This window comes from Neomonachus schauinslandi, chromosome 5 (assembly GCF_002201575.2).
Source record: "Neomonachus schauinslandi chromosome 5, ASM220157v2, whole genome shotgun sequence".
Lineage (NCBI taxonomy): Eukaryota > Metazoa > Chordata > Mammalia > Carnivora > Phocidae > Neomonachus > Neomonachus schauinslandi.
In genome coordinates, this window is record NC_058407.1 from 72,350,847 (window position 1) to 72,378,218 (window position 27,372).

Genomic DNA, 27,372 nt, shown 5'->3' on the forward strand with positions numbered 1-27,372 from the left:
TCTCTTGCTGTCTCTCTCTCTCTGTCAAATAAATAAATAAAAATCTTAAAAAAAAAAAAGAAAGAAATTACCCCTTAAATAGTTACAACATTAATATACTGAAATACAATGCTAATGACAGACCTCTCACACGGTGGAGACATGTGGTGGAAGGCTTTTGATAAAAACACCTACTCATTTATGGCTTAGGTTTTACACACGCATAAATCTTACACAAATGTCAGCATTGTTGTATTATTCCACAGTTTATTAGTGACATGCCTTGCTTATTGGTGCCAATTTCCTAGTAAATATTCCTAAAAGGGAATGGTTTTTGTGCTTTCCTTTTCACTGAGAAAGGTGGTCTTGACAGGAGATGAATCACCTTTCACATTACCCTGATAACAAGGTGTTCTTTTAAAAGAAAAACAGCAGGAGATTCCACCTAAATTAATAACTGGCAGAATAAGAGCAAGACCCTATTCTATTGAGCCTTATGGACAAAAAGCAGAGCTTGATCTCATTTTATAATCTCCCCTAGAATAAAAGTCATATTTAATGTTTTTCTTTGGGCATGTACATCATGTTTGTCTTGAAAAGAAGCTGAATCGTGGGATTTGGACTGAAAAGGATTTGTAGCTTTTCACTGAGCTCACTCCCAATATTGATATCTTCTGACAGGTATTTTCTTTGGTAAAGCTTAGGAATGTTGACAATCAATTTGACTCAGAAACATTCATTTCATAACAAGAAAGAAAATGTTTTTCTTATATTTAAAATCTTCTATTTTAAATTGCAGAAAGATATTGAAACAAAAGATCATTATGACCTTAAGTTTTTCACAAAATTTCTCATTTTCTGGAAATGAAATTTTGTCATGTAAATGGAGCCAAATCAGAAATTTGACTGAAGGATCTTTAGGCCTCACTAACATTCAGAAATCTTTACATTTCTTTTGAACCCTGGCTTGAACGAATAATGTTTTACAGGTTTTGTAATTCCTGATGTTGACACCTTGCTATGTTGCTCTCTGGGTAAGCCTTTTACTGTTACTTGTGATAGTTATCAGGTGTATTTTTTTTCATGCATAGTAAAATAAGATCTTTAACATTAAATCAGGATGCTAATAGTATTGCATATCTTTTTCAAAAAGTCCATCTTGGTTATATTAACTCTATTTTACCCCTCCGTGTTGGTTTTAGATCACAGAATTAGCGGGCTATACTGCTCGAGTGTACAATATGTTTTGGGTCTTTGATGAAGTGAAAAGAGGCATTTATAAGAGAGCTACTCTCATGCAAGAGTCTGAAAGCCACAGCAAGAATGGAGCTGACGTAGAATTACCCCTCAGTGACGCACTGGAGATCAAAGGTATTGAATGAAATATTTTATATTTTCCTAAATTTAAACGTTTACTTAAAAAAAAAGATTTTATTTATTTATTTGAAAGAGAGAGAGAGAAAGAGCATGAGCAGGGGAAAAGGGAGAAGCAGGCTCTGGAGCAGGGAGCCCGATGCTGGGCTCGATCCCAAGACCCTGGGATCATGACCTGAGCCGAAGTCAGACGCTTAACTACTGAGCCACCCAGGAGCCCCTTTAAATGTTTACTTTAGCAACAGAACCAAACATTTCTAGAAGATAGCGTTTAACGGTTACAAAGAACTAATACTTGTTTATTTAAACAGTTCTTCCTAAAATTAGTGTCGCAATTTGAGGAGTGGTGACTAACATTACCATAAAAAAATTATGCTACTTGTATTTAGGACAAATTTCTAGAATTATTTTTGGAAACTGACCATATGTTTTGGAAACTGCCCAAATTGTTTGCTTTTAAAATTCAAACACAGAATTAGAGCTAACATCTTATTGTTCTTCATCCTTCTATGAAGTTTTTTAAATTTTATTTTATTATGTTATGTTAATCACCATACATTACATCATTAGTTTTTGATGTAGTGATCCATGATTCATTGTTTGCGTATAACACCCAGTGCTCCATGCAGAACGTGCCCTCTTTAATACCCATCACCAGGCTAACCCATCCCCCCACCCCCTCCCCTCTAGAACCCTCAGTTTGTTTCTCAGAATCCATAGTCTCTCATGGTTCGTCTCCCCCTCCGATTCCCCCCCTTCATTTTTCCCTTCCTACTATCTTCTTTTTTTTTTTTTTTTAAACATATAATGTATTATTTGTTTCAGAGGTACAGGTCTGTGATTCTATGAAGTTTTTAAACTTAAGTTTGGTTATCACATTTTTAAAAATTGTACTCTTCCTTGTCTTAATTCCCTTTTTGCAGTGCTGCATTTTTTTTTTCTGTGGGAAGGGTTAATTTAGTGAAATAAATAATTGTAAAGAATATGGCTGGGTTCTATCAGATCGAGTTTATCCCATCATGCTCTCATTATGACATTGACATTAGATTATTGTAAAATCATGTTTCTGAGAAAGAAAGATTTTCCAAATATATGTGTCAGAATCCACATTTACATTAAAATTTGCTTTAGATGTAGATGCAACATGTAGTAGCTTTATAACTTAAACTATTCCTTAACTTTTAGGAAGAGTTATTGATGTGGATCATGGAATTATTTGTGAAAATGTTCCCATAATTACACCAACGGGGGAAGTGGTGGCTTCCAGGCTAAACTTCAAAGTAAGATGATATTCAAGAATCTTCTGATTGTTGCCATCACACTAATACAAAACAACTCAGAATTCATGTACCTTATGTTAAATACTTGGAGGAGCATATGGAAAGGAGGGGAAATCAAGAAAGGTATGCACAGTGGCTCAATTACAGAAGCAGTTACTTCTTCAGAAAACAAAGAGAAAGAGAAATTTGATTTCTACTGCTTTTTTGCCAGGTTGAAAATCAAAATTTCTCAGTGCACTGAGGGCCTATACAAGGTAACTTTTGGGAACAATAGAAAAATTCATCAGAAATTAATATCTGGAAATAAATTTTATTTTTTTCCTTATAGGGATTATTCAAAATATATAAGCCTATATTGTAATATATTTACTAAAATATGAAGAAAGAGGTCCTTAGCAAGTTTACCTCCATTATTGAATATTTTCTAAATTTAATTTATATTTCCAATAATCTCATCTTCCATCTGGAAAAAAATAGAAGATTCGTGGATTAGTTTTTAATTTTGTTGAGAATAAGAGATATTTGTTATTTATTGTTCTATGTCTTGATTACAGAAATCAAGATGTAAAAATTTCTTTAACAAACCTGAGGCCCTAATTTAAAACACTATAAAATTTGAACATACATTTTGGAATTTAAGTACACAATAATTTGCAGATAAGCATAAATGACTTTAATGAAGGCTTCTAAGTGTAGTTCAAACAAAGACATGATTGGACTTGGTAACAGAACTGCAAGCATGATAATACATGTACTAATGATTTTAGTATGGACCTCAGTCTAGGATTATTTTTAAAAATGGGTCTGCAAATGAGTAAATGTGCTGGAAGGTGATATGTACTGAACATAGGGAAATTCTGTGTTAATAAATATAAGGGAAATTCTGTTCTAACTACAGTTTGATTAGGTTTTATTTTTCCATTTATAGACCTACAGAGTGATTTACTTACTTGGATCTGATCATGAGTACCGATAAGGTGTTAATGATGCACCATAATCTTAAGTAGATTTGAAATAAAACTACTTGAAGAGGCATACATGGAATGTTTAATTACTTATTAATAGTTTAGCAATTTATAATTTATGACTTTTTATATAGAATTTGTCAGGTTAGGTTTTGTAATATCAATTCTTATTGCTCCATTTATTAAATAGAATTAAGTCTTGAATTCTGGCACCTACTAACTACATTATTGTGGACACATCATGCTCTGTGAAAAAAATTCAGGGCTCAGTTTATTTTTTTATAAAAAATGAATTTTAAAATAATCTAATGAAAATGTCATGAATTTTGAACTTCTACAAAGATATATGTTAATATAGTACACTTTATGATAATTGGTATTTTTCTGACTCAGGGGGGTTTATTTAAAGTGTCAGTTCCCTAAAATATAATAAAAGTTCTGTTTCCTGTATGCATTGACAAATAAACAGGTTTCTAGAGGAAAAGGTTCTCATCCTTTTGTAGACATTGTGGAATTAAAAAACTGGAGAAGAAAATTCAATGGATGTGGGAATTATTTTTGCTTCACACTGGCTGTTTACTAAACATAAGAACACTTATGCCAATAAAATAATTTGAATGTAGAAAAGGCTTCTATTATGACTCCAAATGTGTTAAAAATCTGAGAATTCCTGAGAATGATGCTATTAAAATATTTTGTGAATATGCCTTTTGCCATGGCACATACCTTTAAAAAAATCATTTGGGAAGTATTCATGCTTCTACAAAATTAAACTTCCTTAACCCTCTCTCTAGTGAAAAAGCACAGCAAATCACAAAATTAATTCTTTTGGGGCTCTTCCCGGGATTTTCTTTGAACTTTATTCTATCAAAATAGCTTTTCAGTTTGGCTACAATTAGGGGGAAAAAATGTCTATAGTAAAATGTTTAGACTCAAGCTCACTCCTGTCTTATGTCCTTGTGGTAGCTGCCTCCAGTGCCTGAAATGCTCCTCCTCCAGCTCTGACTGGTTTTCTCTTATTGCCCAGGCTCAGGCGAAATATTTCCTCCTCAAGAGAGGATTTTCCTAGCCACCCAATCAAAAGAAGCGCTCCTCACCCCCCGCCACCACCTCCAACCTCATAATGCCATCATCTTTCCCAAATGCATCTTTCTTATTTTGCTATTATAATAGTATTTATCACTACCTAATTTTTGTTCACGTCTTTTTTGCCATCTTTCCCATTGGAATGTAAACCATGAGAACAGGAGAGTTTGTCTTGGGTAGCCCTGGGTATCCCTTGTGCCTAGAAGAATGTCTGGCACGTGGTAAATAATCAATGTTTACCAAGGAAATGTCTAATTATTTAGACAGACTATATAACTGAACTATTTTTGCTTTACATGTACTTATTATATACATTCCTAGTTCCTTTATCTTAACTCCATCCCAACCCTTCTCTTTTCCTTCCCTTCCTCCCTCTCTCCACCACCTTCTTTCAACAAAAAGATTTCAGCTTATGTTATTCACAATGTGTAGACATGGAACTAACCCCTTATACTGGCATAATCCAAGTAATATAATGTTTTTCATCTTTGAATTTTCAATATGATATATTCTATATCATTAATACTTAGATATTTGTATCCATATTATACAAAGCTTTATCTACAAGCATACTGTAGATTTCTGCCTCTCATATTTTGATGCTGTATTCACTTTTTAATCACCATTATAAAATATTGTTTGTTCTTAGAAATGTTATCATTGTTCTTAGAGCACATTTTTAACTGCTGTTCCTTTCCCTTGTTCTTTCCAATACTCTTTAAATACCATACTAAGACAACTTCCTGATCCTATTGGGTGGAATGGGAACTCATGAAATTTAACTGTTTAAATTTAAATGACAAATAAGATGGAAGATTCTAAAAAGAAGCATCCAGTTGATAATGGATAAATAACTTCTATGATATATATATATATATATGTACATATATATATAGGTTTTATTTATTTATTTTTTAAAGATTTATTTATTTGACAGAGAGAGACACAGCGAGAGAGGGAACACAAGCAGGGGGAGTGGGAGAGGGAGAAGCAGGCTTCCCGCTGAGCAGGGAGCCTGATGCGGGCCTCGATCCCAGGACCCTGGGATCATGACCCGAGCGAAGGCAGACGCTTAACGACTGAGCCACCCAGGCGCCCCTATATATAGGTTTTAAATTCATTCCTAGACATAAGACTAAATTATAATCCTCTTGCTTTCCTCTGTCTTGGTTTGGTAAATGTATTTTCTCCATCTGTGAATAAAACAGAATTAGAATCATTTCTTCTGTCTGATTATGGGCTTTTGTGATTGTGTAACATTTCAGACTGCTGAAGTATAAAATTAAGCTACCCAGCTGGATCTTAGAATAGTTTTGTAGCTAATAACTCCAACTGACAAATACAACAAAGTTTTATTTGAATTCAATATAAATTTAACCAAATATTAATATAAATAAAGTAAAATGTAATGTGTTTTAATTAAAAATTTTATACTTTCTTATTTCCCATGTGGCTGTGTTTCTACATATGTATGTAGTATCTGATGATGAGACCGCAATTAAAATTTTAGAAAGGCAGTACTCATTCCAAGAAAATCCATTTCCTTTGAAGTTGGATTATTTTATCATGCTTTTAGCTTCAGAGCATAGTCAAAAGCCAAATTTGATGTTCTCCATCCTGATATTTTTTTTTTTACTCCTTGCATACCCTGGGTTATCATGTGTTTGAAAGTTTTTAAAAAACAAATCACTTTTAAACGCTGCCAAATGAAATCATTTTAAAATATTGCAGTTTGTAATTTTATTTCTTACTTTAGGTACAAGAAGGAATGCATCTTTTGATAACTGGTCCTAATGGTTGTGGGAAAAGTTCTCTCTTCAGAATTTTAAGTGGGCTCTGGCCTGTGTATGAAGGAGTCCTCTATAAACCACCTCCCCAACATATGTTCTATATTCCACAAAGGTAGGTACATATTTTATATCACAAGAAAATTTCAGTTTGCTTTTGAATTATCTTGATTCCTTAGGCTCCTCAGTTTATAATCTTTAAGCATGTTTTCATTGAGAGAAACTATTAAGGAAATACCAATTCAGTTATCCAAAAAAGTTTTATTATTGCTTTGATTATAAGAGTTTCCAGGACAAGACCCCTTCTTTTTATTTCACATCTATCTAGATATAATGAGCCCTCAAAGACTATAGATGTTAATCTCAAGGAAGAGCAGGCTAGTCAAAGGAGTAATTTGATTGCCTGAGGTTTCAGATTATCTCTTCTCACAGACAAAATTGTACTTAGATAGTATACTAATCTCTTTATCAAGCTGCATACGTTCATAGGTTCTAAAATTGTTCACTATGTTTTAAGAGCCTCCATAAAATAGTCTTTATTACAGTCATGCTATATTATTAATTAATGATTTGAAACTACCTTAATTTAAAAAATTAGGAATGAGTGTAAAGCATAGAAATATTTTAAAAGAATACTGTTTCTTCTGAAGTCTTTAGCCATCTTTCCTCATCACAATTTAGAAACATCTAAATACAAAGTTATACTTGAGGATTTGGAATATTTATTGTGGATGAGAGAAAATGAAATTTGAAGAAGAGACACACTCATGCTCATCTTTTCCATCTGTCATCACCCTGGGTTAGGTAGAAATCACAGAGCACTCCTAATGTATTAGAAGACTATGCTGTGGAACCTAATAGAGCACTTAGGCTGGAAGTACAGAACCAGAACAAATATAAAAGTTACATCAAGTATGGTACTATCACATGTCTCTCTTGCCCCTTTTCTCTTGTTAAAAAGTGCTTGTACCATCCTGCCACCGGTCTAATTTTTAGACCACATGTTGTAGTTAGGCACATGAGGGTTTGTGGGGCTCTTTGCTTTAAAGTATGATTTGTGTTAGTAGTAAGATGCTACTTGAAGTATGGGAGAATGAACTGCATTGGCAATAAGAAAATGTGGGATGTGAGCAGTGTCATGAATTCTTATGTTTACCATAAAATAGATAACATTTTGCGGCACCAGAATCATTGTCTCTTCCTCTGTATGCTTTAAAGTCTTTGGGGAAACCTTCTGAATCTGACGACTAAATTATCCTGCCAAAGCTTAAGTTTCAGACATTAGTGTGTTAAGTAGACTGATTTTATTTTTTTAATTTAGGTTATAAGGCATAAAATCACGAGGAAAATATTCTATCACAGAATTCTACTCTCTTAATTCAAATAAAATCATATATATAAATTTTATATTTTTAGCTATTTTAGATTTCTTATATATATGAAAGACATTATTCTTGAATATAGCTGTGACCTGAGCAATACAAGATATTTCCAAGGCATAGAAAAGTACATAATCCAGCAAAATCATCTTTCAGAAATTAAGGAGAAATAAAGTCTTTCCTAGACAAACAAAAGCTGAGGGAATCCATTGCCACTAGACCTGCCTTACAAGACATGCTGAAAGGAATTCTTGAAATTGAAATGAAGCTAACTAGTAACATGAAAATATATAAATATACCAGTAAAAGTAAATATGTAGTCAAATTCAGAATATTCTAATATGATGGCGTGTTAACCACTTAAATATTAGTATAAAGGACAAAGTATTAAAAATAACTATAATTAGTATAATTTCAATATAAAAAGAGATAAGTTGTGATATTAAAAACTTAAAAGAGGGAGAGTGAAAGGGTAAAGTTTTTGTATGCAATTGAAGTTAGGTTGTTACCACAAAGCAAAAACCTATAGTAGATTCATAGATCAAGAGAAAGGAATCAGAGAGAGAACTACTATAGAAAATAATCAATTCACAAAGGAAGGCTGTAAGAAAGGAAGATAGGAGCCAGAGAATGCCAAAAAAAAGCCAGAAAACAATAAGAGGGCATTAGTAAGTCCTTGCCTATTAACACTTACTCTAAATGTAAATGGATTGAATTCTCCAGTCAAGAGGCGTAGAGTGGCTGGATAGATGAAAAAATAAGACCCAACTATATGCTGTCTACGAGAGACTCACTTCAGCTTTAAGTACACACATAGATTGAAAGTGAAGGGATGGAAAAAGATATTCCATGTAAATGGAAACCAAAAGAGAGCCGGGATAGCTATGCTTATATCAGACAAAATAGACTTCAAGTGAAAAATGTTAACAAAAGACAAAGATCATTATATAATGACAATGTGGTCAATTTGTCAAGAAGATGTAATAGTTGTCATATATATGCACCCAACAGTGGAGCACCTAAATACATTAAGCAAAAATTAACAGATCTGAAGGAAGTTACACAATAATACATTAATAGTTGGGGACTTCAGGACCCTAATTTCAACAACAAAAAATCATCCAGACAGAAAATTAACAAGAAGCATTGAGCTTGAACCATACATCAGACCAAATTGACCTAACAGACATATGCAGGCATTCTATCCGGCAGCAGCAAAATACATATTCTTCTCAAGCATGCATGGAACATTCTCTAGGAATATCATATGACACAAAACAAGTCTTAGCAAATTTAGGAAGATTGAAATCATACCAGGTATTTTTTCCCATTACAATGGTATGAAAGTAGATATCAATAATAGGAGGAAAACTGGAAAATTTACAAATATGTGAAAATTAAATAATATTCCTGAGCAACCAACAGCTCAAAGAAGAAATCAAAAGAGAATTTTAAAAAATCTTGAAACAAATGAAAATGCAAACCAAAACATATGGGATGCTACAATAGCAGTTCTTTTTTATTAATAAAGATTTTATTTATTTATTTGACAGAGAGAGAGAGAGCACAAGCAGAGGGAGCAGCAGGCAGAGGAAGAGGGAGAAGCAGGCTCACCACTGAGCAGGGAGCCCCTGGATCCCTGAGCAGGTCCCAGGATCCCAGGACCCTGGGATCACAAGGCAGACACTTAACTGACTGAGCCACCCAGGCGCCCCTATAATAGCCATTCTAAGAGGATCATTTATAGTAGTAAATGCCTATATAAAGATGAAAAAAGATTTCAAATAAACTTAACTTTACACCTCAACAAACTAGAAAAAGAAGAACAAATAAAGCTCACAGTTAACAGAAGGAAGGAGATAACAAATATCAGAGCAGAAATAAATGAAATAGAGACAAAAAGAATGATAGAAAAGATCAACAAACCTAGGAGCTACTAGTTTGAAAAGATAAACAAAAGATAAACCTTTAGCTAAAATAAGAAAAAAAAGAAAGAAGACTCAAATAAATAAAATCAGAAATGAAAGAAGAGACATTACAACTGATACCTCAAAAATATATAGGGTCTTAAAAGACTACTATGAACAATTGTATACCAACAAATTGGATAACCTAGAAGAAATGGATAACTGCCTAGAAACATCCAACTAACCAAGAATGAATCATGAAGAAAGAAAATATGAACAGACCAATAGCAAGTGAAGAGATTGAATCAGTAATGAAAAATCTCTCAGCAAAGAAAAGTCCAAGCCAGTTGGTTTCACTGGTAAATTTCTAACAAATTTAAAGAAGAATTAATGACAATCTTCTCAAACTCTTCCAAAAGATCAAAGTACTCCCAAACTCATTTTATGAGGCCAGCACTACCCTTATCCAGATGAGGACACTACAAAATAAGAAAACTACAGACCAATATCCCAGATAAATATAGATGCAAAAATTCTCAACAAAATATTAGCAAACCAAATTTAAGAGCCCATTAGAAGAATCAGACTATGAACAAGCAAGATTTAATCCTGAGATGTAAGGGTGGTTCAACATATGCAAATCAATAAGTGTGATGTACCCCATTAATAGAATAAAAGATAAAAATCATATGATCATCTCAATAGATGAAGAAAAAGCACTTGAAAAAAATACATGATTTCATGACAAAAACTCTCAATGAAGCGGGTATATAAGGAACATACCTCAACATTATAAAAGGTCATATATGACAAACCCACAGCTAACATAACACTCAACAGCGAAAGATTGAAACCTGCTTGTGTTCCCTCTCTCTCTGTGTGTCTCTCTCTGTCAAGTAAAATAAATAAAATCCTTAAAAAAAAAAGATTTTGAAAACTTGAATGTGAGACCTGAAACTGTAAAATTCCTAGAAAAAAATAGGGGAAAAGCTCCTTGGCATTGGTCTGGGGAATGATTTTTTTGGATATAACACTGAAAGTACAAGTAACAAAAGCAAAAATCAATAGGTTGGCCCTACATCAACATATAGAAGGGGAGAAAATATTTGCAAATCTTGTATCTAATAAGGGCTTAATATCCAAAAAATATAAAGAATACATACAACTCATTAGCAAAAAATCAAACAGTCTGATTTGAAAATGGGCAGAGGAATTGAATAGACATTTTTTTCAAAGACAAATGGCCAACAGGTACATGAAAAGGTGCTAACATCACTACCCTTAGAGAAATGCAAACCAAACCCACAATGAGATATCACCCAACACCTGTTAGAATGACTATTATCAAAAAGACAAGAGATAACGAGTGTTGGCAAGGATGTGAAGAAAAGAGGACCTTTTTGCACTATTGGTGGGAATGTAAGTTGGTTCAGTCACTATGGCAAACAGTATGGAGGCTCCTCAAAAAATTAAAAAATAGAACTATCATAGGATCCAGCAATACCATTTCTGGTTGTATATGTCTAAAGGAAATGGAAACAGGATCTTGAAGGGATACCTGTACTCCCATATTCATTGCAGCATTGTTTACAATAGCCAAAATGTGGAAACAACCTCAGTGTCCACTGACAGTTGAATGGAAAGAGAAGATATGGTACAATGGAAACTTCTTCAGCCAAGAGAACATGTGACAACGTGAAACAGACCTTGGGGAAATTATACTAAGTGAAATAATTCTGACAAAGAAAGACAATATATGATAGCACCTATAGATGGAATCTAAAAAAGCCAAACTTAGAGAAACAGAGAATAGAATGATGGTTACCAGAAGCTGGAGAGTAGAGGAAATGGGGAGATGTTGGTCAGGAATACAAAATTCTAGTTAGAAGATGAGTAAGTTCTGGTAATCTAATGCACAACATTGTGGTTACAGTTAGCAGTAACATATTATATACTTGGAAGTTGTTGACAGAGTTAGTCTAAAATGTTCTCATCACAATAAAGTCATGGTAATTGTGTGAGGTTATAGAGTCATCAGGTAACACTTCAGTGATAATCATTTTGCTATATAAAGTATATCAAATCAACATGTTGTATACCTTAAACTTACACAATGTTATATGTTAATTTTATCTCAATAAAGCTGAAACAAAAAAACGAAAAAAATACCACTAAGCTGTACATATAAAAATGGTAGAGCAAATTTTATGTTATGTGTATTTTACCAAATTTTTTAAAAGTGGGGGAAAACACAAAGTACATAAATTCCAGTGTTTGCCCTCAGAGAGACCTGTGTTATTTTGCAACAAACCTAAATCACTGGGAAACTTTTTCTTCATTTTAAAATTTACTGTTGCCTAAGCAAAAGGTCAACCGTAACTTAGTTAAGGAGAAATGAAAGTGCAAACTCTATTTTTTTTAAGGCTAAAGTGTTTTAAAATAATTACTGTTAAAAGTAATTTTATCTTGACTATATAACTTCTAGAAACATGAAAATTTGTTTTTATGTTTAAAATTTTATAAGACCGATCTTGCAAAAAAGCATAAAATATATTGAAATGTATATGTAAACCAAGAGAGTCTAAATGTATTTATTTCTTATATTCTAAATGCTGCTATTTTCTTCAAGAAAACTTGAAAATAATCTTATAAGTATTTATGATTTCAAAGAAAGGTGCTACAACCTCTTTCAAAGTATTTATCAGTAGGCATTCTTAAATATTTCTTCTTTGAATATTCTCATTAATGAGATATTATCTGTTTATTGCATTACTTTATAGCAACAGAATATTGGTTAAGTACTAGTTTGGCAGGAAAAAAAAACCCTGTAAAGTGAATACAGAATTGAGTCTTATGTACCTACAGAATAAACTTCTTAAGTTATAAACAGACATTACAATAATCTCCCTGTTTTCACTTTTTCTGACTGAAAGACTTCTTGATAGAGGATGGATCTCCACGCAGTGATCAAATGTATATTAATTGTTATTTTCATGGGGAAAAAAGGAGTGGATTTTGTTAAAGTGGGTTTCTAGTAATGTCATTTATATACAAAAGAAAAAAAGAACTACTGAGAGAAAAAATTTGTCATTAAGCAAATTAGGACACATATTTTAAACCACATCTTCAGAGAATGTTGCTATGGCTCAGTGTGCAAGCTGGAAAGTCTGAATTCCTAAGAAATTGAGAAATCTCCTCAATATTATTCCAGTTAATGTCTTCTAATACTTTAACAATGTTAATAATGAGAACCAGATAAACGAAAATCTGGGCCTTAGTTCAAGAATACAAATAAAAAGTTGTGTTAGATAAATTAGTTTCAAAACAGCTTTCTTTTATCCTATTTCATTAATGATTGGGTATGATAACTACTAGAACATTTGATAAGTTTTAGCAAAGAAAAATTTCATCTCTAATGTAGATTTAGCTACTCTAAATCTATGGAATAATATATGGTAAATGCTTAGTATTGCTCAAGTGTGACTTTAAAAAATATTTGGGCAATTTTAGACTGTTCAAGACTGAATTTCCTGAGTAATGCGACTGTAATGTAATCTTCAAACTGATGATGGAAACTCATTGTTTCCTACTATTAGCCATCTTGACCCTCCAGAAAAGTCTTCCAGTTGGATACAGATCCTGAATTTCTTTTGTCAATTCTTGGTGCAGTTTTTCCTGTCTTCCCAACTACCTAAGGGTAGATTTGTGATTTCCTGCTTTTGCATTCACTAATCCACTTATTTATGACCCATTAGTCACGTAGTAATTTGGTAGTATGTCTCTATCTTCAGCCATTAAAGCCTCAAAAGCCCAATCTTTTATTTGTTTAGCTCACCTGCTAACAAAACATTATTATATACTAACATTCACCAAAATAGGATTTGAAACATCTTGATAGGGGTTGGGGCAAAGAGAGTGAGGAGAGGAAAGAAGAAAGTGGGGAGGAACATAGAGGGAAGGAAGGAGGGAAGAAAGACATAAGAAATAGTTGTTTATTGACAAAAGGTAGCAAAATCTTATGTTCCTTTCTTTTTCTTTTTTTTAAAGATTTTATTTATTTGACAGAGAGAGACACAGTGAGAGAGGGAACACAAGCAGGGGGAGTGAGAGAGGGAGAAGAAGGCTTCCTGCAGAGCAGGGAGCCCGACGCAGGGCTCGATTCCAGGACCCTGGGATCATGACCTGAGCAGAAGGCAGACGCTTAACGACTGAGACACCCAGGCGCCCCCTTGTGTTCCTTTATATTACTGTTTTTTTTCTTAATCATCCAAAGGACCATTTGTGTACATATTTCTCCTCAGCAACAGTCTCCAGTTGGGCACCAACCCACTATGTAATTCTGTTCCCAGAGCTCTTGCTCTCACTACCCTTCCTTGGTAGAAGTATCTTGGGACAAAAATTTTTACCATGATCTTCTTACTACTCCATCCTTATGCCTTAATACTTACATTCAACAGATCTGAAATAGATTCAGACTTCCCATAATTTTATATGAAAAGGTAACTTGTGCAAATTTCTGTCCATCCTTTACTTTGGAATTTAAGAAATAAAAGGTTAGGAAAGTGGGAGAAGGATTGTATTATAAGGGTCAAATTAAGTTTAACTAAATATTTTTTAAAAGGAGAAAAAAACAAGAAAAGGAGGGGTGAAATGGCTAGGATATCATACTTTATATCTTGGGAACGTTAATGTACTTTATTCTTTGTCGATACTCTACTCTTTTTTCTAAATTTTAAGTATTTATTAAAGCCCTGCTATTAGATACTATGGAGGATAGACAATGAGTAAGACACAGTCACTCTCAATGTGGAGCTAATGTTAAATTTGGTTATAAACAAAAACATGCAACCAACTTCAATACAAGTCAGAATAAGTGCCTCAAGAAAGGCAAGAAATGCTGCAGATGTTCAAAATGAGAAAAACCACAATATAACGGTGTGTCCTTTGATCCAGGTTTTGAAAGTTAGGATTTTAATAGTTGTCATGAATTGGATGTTTCTCCAGTGACTCAATACATCAGAAATGTGTCAGAGTCAAGCAGGCACGCAATTTTTGTTCTTGCTTTTGGACACTTCTAGGCAAGTCTGTCCTATCCAGCCTCCCCCTAGTACACCAAGCTGAGAAAGGTAAATATTTATTAATTCAACTCCATTAATATTATGCCATTGGTACATACTGGAAATCATAGCACCCATTCCCTAGGTTGTTAAGCATTGCTCAAGTGGTCTTTATGCTGAAGTTCTCTGAATTACTTTTTCAAGTCATCTGGTGCTTTGTAGGTCTGCCATTTGCCCAGTTTCCACCTAAGGAATTTATCTCCTCTCTATAAGTAAATGACAGATTTTTCTTATATTCATATGCATATTATTATATATACATCATATATATATATAATCGTATATGTTAAATTTTAGTCTGTTACTGCTCCTCAAGAAACATAACAAAAGATGACAATAACTTCTCTTACACTCATTGCATCTCATTCTCTTTTGCCAGAAGATATTCTGAAATTATAAATAACATTTCATTTATCAACTCAGTATTTGTTTACTACTTCATTCACAGGATAGTATATTCAAGTACCACGTAGTTTAATCTTCTAGACTAAATGCTTAATAAATAAAGTAGTTATGAACCACATTTTTAAATTAAATGAAACATGAAAATCCTAAATTAGATTGTATGCAGGAATGATAGCATGACTAAATAGGTTGTAAGGAAAATTAAATATAGATAATGTTACTTCTATCTTTCAATGTATCAACAGTACATATTGATTATGCTCTGCATAAGTCATGCTAAATAGAATGTTTTAAATAATTAAATTGGAGTTCAAAGAGATTAGAGACTTTAATACCTTGATTTACATAGCATTTCAGAGCCAGGGCTGGAATTCATCAAATCTCTGGATCTCTGCATTCACTGCCTCTTATTTTCAGATTAATAAGATAATCATATTAAAAACATCTACCTGTGATTGAAAAGAAAAAAAAAAAACAAAGCAGTGTTTGACCTTAAATGTTTTCTCAGACAATCATAGTAATTAAAGCCTCTCCAGCACTGTCCCAAATTTATGGGAGATAACAAACTATGATTCTTTTATAGTTTGCATTCACTTTCAAAAATTTCTGTTTTCGTCAATTGTTTTTCTTAGTCAGAAGAGCTTATGACATGAAATCTCAGCTTGTAGCAGTGCCAGCATTTAATCCATGCTTTCTTTGTTGGCATTTCTACTCCTGTCTTTAATGATACAGCCTATGCATTTTTTTTAATTGAAGTATAGTTGATCAGCCTATGTATTTTATTTTATTTTATTTTTAAATTTTATTTTATTATGTTATGTTAGTCACCATACATTACATCGTTAGTTTTTTTAATTAGTTTTTTCTATTTATTTATTTATTTATTTATTTGATGTAGTGTTCCATGATTCATTGTTTGCATAAACACCCAGTGCTCCATTCAGTACGTGCCCTCTTTAATACCCACCACCAGGCTAACCCATCCCCCCACCCCCCTCCCCTCTAGAACCCTCAGTTTGTTTCTCAGAGTCCATAGTCTCTCATGGTTCATCTCCCCTTCCGATTCCCCCCCTTCATTTTTCCCTTCCTACTATCTTCTACTATCTTCTTTTTTTTTTTTTTTAACATATAATGTATTATTTGTTTCAGAGGTACAGATCTGTGATTCAACAGTCTTACACAATTCACAGCGCTCACCATAGCACATACCCTCCCCAGTGTCTATCACCCAGCCACCCCATCCCTCCCACCCCCCTCCACTCCAGCAACCCTCAGTTTGTTTCCTGAGATGAAGAATTCCTCATATCAGTGAGGTCATATGATACATGTCTTTCTCTGATTGACTTATTTCGCTTAGCATAATACCCTCTAGTTCCATCCACATCGTTGCAAATGGCAAGATTTCATTTTTTTGATGGCTGCATAATATTCCATTGTATATATGTACCACATCTTCTTTATCCATTCATCTGTTGATGGACCTCTTGGCTCTTTCCATAGTTTGGCTATTGTGGACATTGCTGCTATAAACATTGGGGTGCCTGTACCCCTTCGGATCCCTACATTTGTATCTTTGGTGTAAATACCCAGTAGTGCAATTGCTGCATCATAGGGTAGCTCTATTTTCAACTTTTTGAGGAACCTCCGTACTGTTTTCCAGAGTCAGCCTATGTATTTTTAACATAAAGTGAATTAATATTGATTTTTATTTTGAGAATATTATGACCTCTTAAATAATTGATGAATCCTGGAGCATCTTTAGCAAGAGCTAGACATCTCTGGCCTTATTACTTTGTTTGTTTTGTTCTGTTTTGTTATTTTACAAGGTGACAAGTGATTGCTATGCATTACTCACTATTCTACACATATGTTTCTAATTTTTCTGTATGAAAACCCATAAAGTTGGTGTTAGTATCCCTGTCTTTAGATGAGAAAACTTAGGTTGAAGTCATCCAGCTGAGTGGAGCTAATATTTGAACTTAGGCAAGTCTGACTCTAAAGTTATTTTGTCTTGGTTGTTGTTGGCAGCAGGGCACATTTCTATGAAAACTTACTACTCTTTTGCCTGATCTTGCAAGTATCACCAGCTAAGGTTGTTTGCTTGGTATGCTAAATCTGTACTTATATTAAGCTATTGTTTGGAAGCAGAGGTCCTTGTAATGCTGGGGGTGGAGGATAATCCAAGACAATTTTAGCATAATGGGGGCCAGGGGACCTGTGTGACTCATTCGGGTAAGCGTCTGCCGTCAGCTCAGGTCATGATCCCAGGGTCCTGGAGTCCAGCCCCATGTCGGGCTCCCGGTTCAGAGGGGAGTCTGCTTCTCCCTCTGCCTCCCCCCATCCCCCAGCTTGTGCTCTCTCTCTTGCTCACTCTCTCTCAAATAAATAAATAAAATCTTCAAGGAAAATTAAAAAATTAAAAAATTAAATCACACTTCCTGCAGAGATATAAAACAAATCTTAATTTTCATTATGCATTATGACATTAAAAGTCATTATTTAACCTTTATCTTGTCAAAAGAAGAGACCGTCTTTTGCAGCAGAGTAAAGATTTTTCATTTAAGAAGTTCATCAGAATAAACAAAACACGTAACACCAATAACACCAACATTGACACCACTGCAAGCTAAGATATGCATGTGTCTAATGAGCTTTGTAGATACTTAAAAATATGAACATCCCTTTGAATTGTTTCTATATAAATACCTTTCAAATCCAGGATTTCCTATTTGGAGGGATAGGAGAACAATGTTACTGAAGGATATCATTTAATCCATACATATAAAACCAAATAATGACTATTAAAGAACCAGGAGCACAGGAGATCAAAAGGGAGGTTAGAAGACCTAGTTTGCCTCCTTTTTCCATGGCTGAGAGTGTGCCCTCATAGTCAGTAAAGTATTGTTAGTGAGATCCTTGCTTTTCTTTTTTTTGCCTCAGATCGCAGATTAAAAAATGAGGATGTGGGGCGCCTGGGTGGCTCAGATGGTTAAGCGGCTGCCTTCAGCTCAGGTCATGATCCCAGGGTCCTGGGATCGAGTCCCACATCGGGCTCCTGGCTCAGCGGGAAGCCTGCTTCTCCCTCTCCCTCTGCCTCTCCCACTGCTCATGCTCTCTCTCTCTCTGTATCTCTGTGTCTCAAATGAATAAATAAAATCTTTAAAAAAAAAAAATGAGGATGTGGCCTGGAAAGGGACCTAAGTAAGAATATGGGGGAAGTTTAAATATCTTGATTACTGTTTTCCTCTTGGTCTCTAGTTTTTGGACTTTTTGAATCTTAATGGATCTCTAGGTGCAAAAACACCAATAGGGAGAGCCTCTGAAAGACAAAGAGTGTGTTTATTTAAGTAAGATGCAGGCTTCCCCAGGGCCATTGCCTGAGAGGAATGTTGCTCTGAAGGGGCCACTGGAATAAAGGAAGAATGTGATATGGCTTAATTCAGGTGTACTCATGGAGCCCCATACACAGTCAGTTACACATACACTGGTCTTGCTGCCCCCAAATTAGACGAATCTTAGGGAGTGGGAGTTGTTACTAGAACAGACTTTGCCCATGTTGACTCACTGTTGAACAAATTTTCATAGGATATAAGCCAGAAAGTGCATCTGCACATCTGTACCACACTGGTGGTATCCTACTGAATCTATAGAATCTATAGAATGGCATATTACAACAGTGCAATGAACATACGATGAATGATTGAATGAATGAATGAATGAATGAATGAACATCTCCACAGATTTGGTTTCTTTCTTTCTTTTTTTTTTTTTTTAAAGATTTTATTTATTTATTTGAGAGACAGAGAGCATGAGAGGGAGGAGGGTCAGAGGGAGAAGCAGACTCCCCGCTGAGCAGGGAGCCCGATGCGGGACTCGATCCCGGGGCTCCAGGATCATGACCTGAGCCTAAGGCAGTCGCTTAACCAACTGAGCCACGCAGGCGCCCCAGATTTGGTTTCTACTGCCAAATCAGTCTGGCTCCATACACTAATTAGGAAGCAAACTATTTTGCTTCTTGCACTAGATATGTCATATAATCCTCTTTATGATGGGTATAAGTATTTGTCATTTAATATGTCCCTTGTAAAAGAAATTATTTTAGCCATGAAGAAGGCTCAGTAATATGCTGTAGCTAATTTACCTATATTCCTTTGCTTTCTGACTATTAGACTCAAAGCAAGTAAACTGCATAAGTATCTTTGAGCAATTGACTGACAAAATTGTAAATTATACATTTTGGTATCTCCTGTGTAGTAATTGGTACATTCACTTTTTTAAAACTCTCTTAAAGGAATCTATAAATGTAAACAATTTCCTATAGTTTCCTGTTGCTTGGAAAAATGTTTAGGATACATTTTTTTTTCATATTTAACTCTTCTATCAGTTAATTTATAAAAATAATAATGGTGAAAAATCTTCTTTTGGGTCTAAAAGTTTTCCTTATTTTATGACTCAGTTATTAAGTTGAACCATATGGAATTAGAATTTTTGTAGGTCAAAAAAGTCAAATAACAGGGATTTCATACAGTAATCTAATGACAAATACTCTTAACCAAAGTTGATTTTTAAGAAGTTTGGATTCTCATCAGGTTAGCAGTACTTTGATTATTCCAATAACATTATTCTTATTACTTGGAAATAAATATAGTCCCTGCTCTTCAGAGGCTGTGCACATCTCTGTTTTGGCACCTAGAAATAACATCCTAAAAATGTGATTGCAGTAATAGTTAATATCTCTTTTCAGTTGAGTACTTCTTCTTGTTTGCTACATATTTTTTTAAGAATATTAGGAATGATTTATGCATTGAGGACTCAAATTTAATTCTTCGTATTCATGAAAGGATCTGATGACATGATTGGTCCCAGTGTGTACATTTATATGAATTATTAATAGTTAGATTTTATGGCTTTCTGATTGCTAACTTCTTATCACTATGGTAACACAGCAGTACTTAGCTGTACCTTAAACTTAACACATCTCAGGCTTAAATATAGTTAATATTGCTGTGAAATTTTTGCCAACATTTTGACAATTAAATTCTAGATGACTATGAAACATTTAGCATTTTGGATGATCATTCCAAAGATGACAAGCACAAAAACAGCCGATATTTCTCAATGCCTTCTCCTTTTTTCTACTTTTGTCTCTATTAAAGAGAAAAATACAGAACAATATAAAAAAGAGAAAAGTACAGAAGAATATAACAATATAATATATATTAATACATTTTACCAAAACAATCATAAATTGTCAGATTTTTAAATGTTAACACAGAAAAGTACAGAGTAGAATACAAATTATAGAAGTACCTTGAGACATTGGTAATATAAAATAAAAAGCCATAATCACTGGGAATAGATTTGATCTGAACTAACTTTAATTCTACTCTTATTATTAACAGTTTTAAATGTAGATGCATTTGAAGTAACCCCAGATTACAAAGAAAAACAATTATCATAATTGTTTAAATAATAAATAATTACTTAAATTGTAATGTGATACCTATGAGTTTATTCCCGTATCTTTTCCACAACAAATAGAGGTGATTCTGGGTTTTACTTAAAGAAGTAAATTAAAACTAGTTAGTGTTTCTTTTCTGATAGTTGCTCATTATAAGCACTATATTTTTTTCATTGCTTGTAGTAGGTATGTTGCGTGATTCCCTCTCTGATGGGCCAGAGCAAGTAAGCTAATAACTTTCTGACATGGTAACTTATGTACCTGAAATATTTAGAAGATAATCTGAATAGGTCTATATATCTAGAAAGGAAAGCTTAGTAAAGGGTACTTTAAGTTCTTATCCATTATGTATAACTTTAGTAAGACTAGAGCAACTTGAGCTAGCTTAAACTGTTAAATTCCAGGCCTTTGAGCTGGAAAAGGATCACATGCAAACTAATCATATAAGCATTGGATATAGGGTCCTCTGTTTCCTGTGCTTTCAAATAAATTCAGCATCATCCCTACTTTTCTTGATATAGCTTTTCAAAAGAGTTTGGTGGTAACCTTAACTTTATAATATTTTTAAATAATTATAGTGATAAAATCTATCAAAGTATCCTTAGTTGGGGGCACCTGGGTGGCTCAGTCGGTTAAGTGGCCGACTCCTACATTCAGCTCAGGTCATGATCTCAGGGTTGTAAAAAGGAGCCCTGCATTGGGCTCTGTGCTGGGTGTGGAGCCTGCTTAAGATTCTCTCTCTACCCCTCTCCAGCTGCCCCTCCCCCCTTAAAAAAAAAGTACCCTTAGTTGCTATGTACCACATTAAACACATATAGAATGTGTTATTTTTATCATTTTATATGATGGTAAAACAATTGAGAGGAAAAGGGACTCTAATAAAGCAGTATTTGTTGAGTCCTTATAAATTTGTAATTTTATAAATATTTCTTGTATAATTCCATCTGCATTCCCTTCACATAAATTTTCAAAGCAGCAATTTTCATACTCTATTATTAATCATTTTGAGTAACAATAGCTCATATAAGTTATGTGGACACATTTGCAGTTCTTCATTTTGCATCATAAAATGTTTATGGTTTGGCATTTTATTTAAGTTTCATGCTGATTGAATTTAAAAAGTTAGTAGCTAAACACCATGTTTGTTTTGTTTCGACTTTTTTTTTTTTTTAAGATTTTATTTATTTGACAGAGACCCAGCGAAGAGAGGGAACACAAGCAGGGGGAGTGGGAGAAGGAGAAGCAGGCTTCCCGCGGAGCAGGGAGCCGGATGCGGGGCTTGATCCCAGAACCCTGGGATCATGACCTGAGCCGAAGGCAGACGCTTAACGACTGAGCCACCCAGGCGCCCCTGTTTTGTTTTGACTTTTATTTCAAGAGTGCATATTCAAAATATTATGAGACTTATAAACTAATAAAAACTTTAGCATTGCAAAAACATAACTATTTTACTTTGCCTTAAAAGCCCTTATGAAATGTTTCCTTATCTATTCATGAAAGAGAATCGACAGATTTCAAAAATCATAAAGAAATCATAAATAACATAAATTAGCCTTTTAAAGAAGTTTCAAAGTTTTGCTCTTCCAAGTTCTTACAAAGAAAGCATAGAGCAGCCTTATGTGCACTGACCTTTCAGGTCCTATAAATTGCTCCAGTGAACTAAGTGGTACTCCAGTTACTAAAAGAAGTACTTCTAGGTAAACCTGACATGCTTTCTTGGGCGTTTAACAGAATATAATTTCTAAAATTTATATAATTAGGTACTTGTTATTTATTAATCTCATGAAAATAATAAAAATTTACTATGTGGTATAAAACCACAAGTCTCTTAGCTGGTTAAATAGAAATTCTTTTGCATCTGTTCTTTTTTAAGATGTTGCCTTTTCACATAAGTAGCAAACTTAAGCCTAAGTAGACATGAACTTTTGTTTCTGTAACAGATTATTGAGTGCCTACTTTGTACGTATACTTATGAGGTGCTCTGACTACATTGCTTCATTTATACTTTATAAAAACACACTGCTTCATTTAGGTTTCATAGCAAATGGAATAAAGTAAGTTATTTTACAAATTAGGTAGCTGTAGTTCAGAATTTGGGTCACATTGTTAGTAAATAGTGAAATTGGAATTCCAGCCCAGAACCATCTCTCCAAAGCCTATTATCACAACCATGACTCTTTACTGTCTTCCTTGAAATGTAGATATAAAATCTGATTTCATTAAATATTGCCAGTTAATTTAGTCTTATGGTAGAATCCTGAAGGAACATTAGTGAAATGAATGTTCAGATGTATTTTAATCATTGTAGTCTCCATTACATATTGTGTCATGGCTGTTCTATAGCTTGAATTATATCTGGGGTTTATACTAAGGTATAGGATACATTTGTGCTTCTAATTTACATTAAATTGGAGCAGGTATCACTTCGGAAGTTAGCAAAAGTACCGCCCACTATGATTTCCTTGTATTTCTTTTTTAAGTAGTCTCAGAGTACCAGTTGAAAAACTACTCATTGGCTCTGATAGCCAATTTCTATTTTATGCTATTATTTTTACCAGATATTAATTTAAGATATTGTCACATTATATGAATGTTTAATATAATATAGACAAATAACTGTGTGTCCTAATTCTATTTTTTTTTTTTAAATATGGTTAGACCAGAGAGGGAAAGGGAAAGAAAAAGGCAGGAGAGGAAGATATAGGGATATGGTAAAGAAACGTGACCAGAAATGATATAGACACTTCAGAAAACAGCTGGGCAGTTCCTCAAAAAGTAAACAAAGGGTTATATGCCCCAGCAATTACACTCCTAGGTGTATGCCCACTGTTCATAATAGCCAAATAGTGAAAACAACTGGAATATCCATCAACTGTTGAGTGGATTAACAAAATGTGGCATATTCATACGGTGGACTATTATTCAGCCATTAAAAGGAATGAAATACTATTATATGCTACAACATGAATGAACCTGAAAGCAGTATGCTAACAGAAAGAAGGTCATCACAAAAGACCACATATTGTACGATTTCATGTATATTAAATGGCCAGAATAGGCAAATCCATGGAGACAGAAAGTAGATTAGTGGTTGCCAGGGGTTGGGAGGAGAGAAGAATGTGGACTGTCTACTATTGGGTATAGAGTTTCTTTTTGGTGTGAAGAAAATATTCTGGAATTAGTGGTGATGGTTACATGAGCTTGTGAATATACTAAAAATCACTGAATTGTGTACTTTAAAAGGGTGGATTTTATGATATGTGAATTATATCTCGATTTTTAAAAAAGATTTATTTATTTGAGGGAGAGAGAGAGAGAGAGTGAGCAGGGGAAGGGCAGAGGAAGAGAGAGAATCTCAAGCAGACTCCCCGCTGAGTACGGAGCCCGACTTGGAGCTCGATCCTATGACCCTGAGATCAGGACCCCAGATTAAAGCAAGAGTTGAATATTTAACCAACTGAGCCACCCAGGCACCCCTATATCTTAATTTTTAAAATATGACCAGGGATTTCCATATTTGTAAAGATCCCATTGAAAATCTTTATATGAGTATATATATGTATCATTAAAATATAAATATTTTTATTTTCAAATATTAGTTAAGTCTGTTGTAAAATAACCTTGTGTTATCTGTCCTTCAACTGAATCATTTTCATATTATGGGAAAATAGGTAGACAATTGATCTACAAAAACATTTGTATTTTAAACCTTCAACTTTCTCTCTTTCTCCCACCCCCCTCCCCTTTTAAAAGTAAGTTGCAGCAATCATAAATCTTCATCCCTAACTACTTTAGGATGTATTTCCAAAGAGCAAAGATATTTTCTAGCATAACCATAGTATAATAATCAAATTCATGAATATTAACACTGGTATAATGTTATTACCTAAACATACTTTTGGGGTGCCCAGGTGGCTCAGTCGTTAAGCGTCTGCCTTCGGCTCAGGATATGATCCCAGGGTCCTGGGATCGAGCCCTGCATCGGGCTCCCTGCTCCGCAGGAAGCCTGCTTCTCCCTCTCCCACTCCCCCTGCTTATGTTCCCTATCTAGCTGTCTCTCTCTCTGTTAAATAAATAAAATAAAATCTTAAAAAAAAAAATTTGAACATACTTTTATTGGTTCACAAACTGGCCTCTGTACATGGAGGGCAAAAGGAGATGGAAGAGACTTACTCCAGATTGGTAGATGGCAGGTTTAAGAAGCAGGGGAATTAACATGAGGTTTGTCATGGTCAGCTACAAGGTGAGTGGATCTCTGCACTTGCCCACCAGAATCTTAAGTTTGTATAGAGGACTTAACTGGGTTAAGTCACATATAGCATCCAGATGGTCCCAACAGCACATTGCTCTCTCAAGGCTGCTTCCTTGGAAACAGTTGCAGTGATGGGAGTGGTGGTCAGAGCATACATTCCAACCACGTGTGAGGGGGTGAGGAGCCTCTGATTGTCCCAGTCCAGCTCATGGTCAACTGGCAGTCATGTCCTCTCAATGGCCCCCAACAATTCTCCATATTTTTTTATAAATATATGTTTTTAAGATTTATTTATTTTAGAGAGAGGGAGAGAGAGTCCATGCATGATAGGTGGGGGAGTGGTAGGGGGAGAGAATTCTGAAGCAGACTCCCCACTGAGCATGGAGCCCAACTCGGGATTTGATCCCATGACCCATGAGATCATGACCTGAGTCGAAACCAAGAGTCAGACGCTCAACCCACTGAGCCACCCAGGCACCCCAACAACTTTCCATATTTAAATATTGCCAATTATCATAATGCTATCCTTTATAATAACTTGTTTTTCTCAATTCATTTGCATTTTAGTTGTCATGTTGCTCTAGTTTCTTTTAATCTCACCTCCTCAGCTTCTCTTTTTTTAATGACATTGATATAGAGTGCAAAACTGTTATTTTTTTTAAAAGATTTTATTTATTTATTTGACAGAGAGAGAGACAGTGAGAGAGGGAACACAAGCAGGGGGAGTGGGAGAGGGAGAAGCAGGCTTCCCGCGGAGCAGGGAGCCCAAAGTGGGGCTCGATCCCAGGACCCTGAGATCATGACCTGAGCCAAAGGCAGTCGCTTAACCAACTGAGCCACCCAGGAGCCCTGAACTGTTGTTATTTTAAGAAAGTTCTTTAAGTTAGTCTGGTAGTTTCCTGATGCTATGATTCAGGATATGCTTTTTTTTTTTTTTTTTTTTTTTTTTTTTTGGTGCAAGAATACTACCTATTTCCAAAATCTGCTGGGTAACCAAAAACTTGGTGGTTTAAAACAACAGAAATGTATTCTCTCGTATTCTGGAAGTCAGGAGTTCAAAATCAAGTTGTTGACAGGCCTATCCTCCCTAAGAAAGCTCTAGGATAGAATCTTTTCTTGCCTCTTCCAGCTTCCGGTGGTGGCAGGCATTCCTTGGCCTGGGACAGCATAACTCCAATCTCTGTCTCTGTCATCACATAACTTCCTTCCCTTCCTTTCTCTTCTTATAAGAGCACTTACTGGATTTAGGGCCCATCTGGTTAATCCAGGATGATCTCATCTGGAGATCCTTAACTTAGTTACATCTGCAAAGACCTTTTTTCCCCCTCCAAATAAGGTCAAATTCACATGTACGTGGGGTTTAGGACTTGGGCATATCTTCTTGGGTCCACAGTTCAACCCACTACACTACCTAAATGATGTTGGGTCCTTCTCAGAGGATAATGTCAGGATATACTGAGTGTAGACAGAATAGGAAATAGATTTTTTTTAAAGCATGAATTCAAAATGACACTCGAATTCAAATGAAGTATTATAGTTTTTCTTGCCTTCTCACCTGCCGTGTTTGTATCTTCTTTCTTCAGAGGGAGCACCCTGGCTCCTAACAGTAAAATGTTTACTTCTTTGGTCAGTCCTGCAAGATTGGTAAAATAGTTTCAGAATTGCTACACCTATATCATTACCAACAAGAAACTTGCCAAATAAGGTTCAAGATTTCTTTGTGGTTCTCTTGGTCTTCAACTGAAATTGGGTGGCCAGTTTCAAGTTACTTGGACCAGCACCTCCTCCCCCTTTTAGGTGGTTGTTATTCATTGGATATACCATTCAGTTCATTTGTTTCTGTTTGTATTTAATTTTAAGGTTCCTACCTTCGCTGGTTATTGGTGTCATGTTATTTTTTTGAATGATAACATTTAACATTATTCTAAAAGTAAAAACTATATAGAAAGGACACTTAGAGAGGTCACTCCCTCCCCTATCCATTCTGCCTTGTTTTTCCAATCTCCAGTATGTAGCCAGTTTTATTAATTTCTGGTTTACGGTGTTTCCTTTTATAAATGTAAGCAGATAAACGTATACTTACTTATTTTGCTTTCATTTTGTATAAAGGTAGTATACTGTATATTAGTGGTTCTCAAATGGGGATGGTTTTGTCCTGCAGGGGGCAATATCTGGAGACTTTATTGGGGGCGGAGTCACTACTGTAGGAGCATCTTGTGGGTGGAGACCAGGTATGCTGCTAAACATCTACAATAAGTAAGATAGCCCTCAACTACAAAGAAGGACTAGTTCCATATATCCATAATGCTGCTGCTGAGAAACCCTGCTAGGCATCTACTTCTGCACTTCGCTTTTCAACTTAAAAGTATATTATTGAAGA

At 34.7% G+C, this 27,372-nt stretch overlaps 1 protein-coding gene across 2 annotated transcripts in view; it reads left to right on the plus strand.

Annotated features, from left to right (window-relative positions):
* ABCD2 (ATP binding cassette subfamily D member 2) overlaps positions 1 to 27,372 on the plus strand; it is a 65,294-nt gene that overhangs the window by 13,865 nt on the left and 24,057 nt on the right. For both annotated transcript variants that reach the window (XM_021690389.1, XM_021690390.1), the window contains exons 4-6: positions 1,182 to 1,350; positions 2,539 to 2,633; positions 6,441 to 6,586. In XM_021690389.1, the coding sequence (XP_021546064.1) occupies positions 1,182 to 1,350; positions 2,539 to 2,633; positions 6,441 to 6,586 (410 nt within the window). The remainder of the gene's footprint in view (positions 1 to 1,181; positions 1,351 to 2,538; positions 2,634 to 6,440; positions 6,587 to 27,372) is intronic.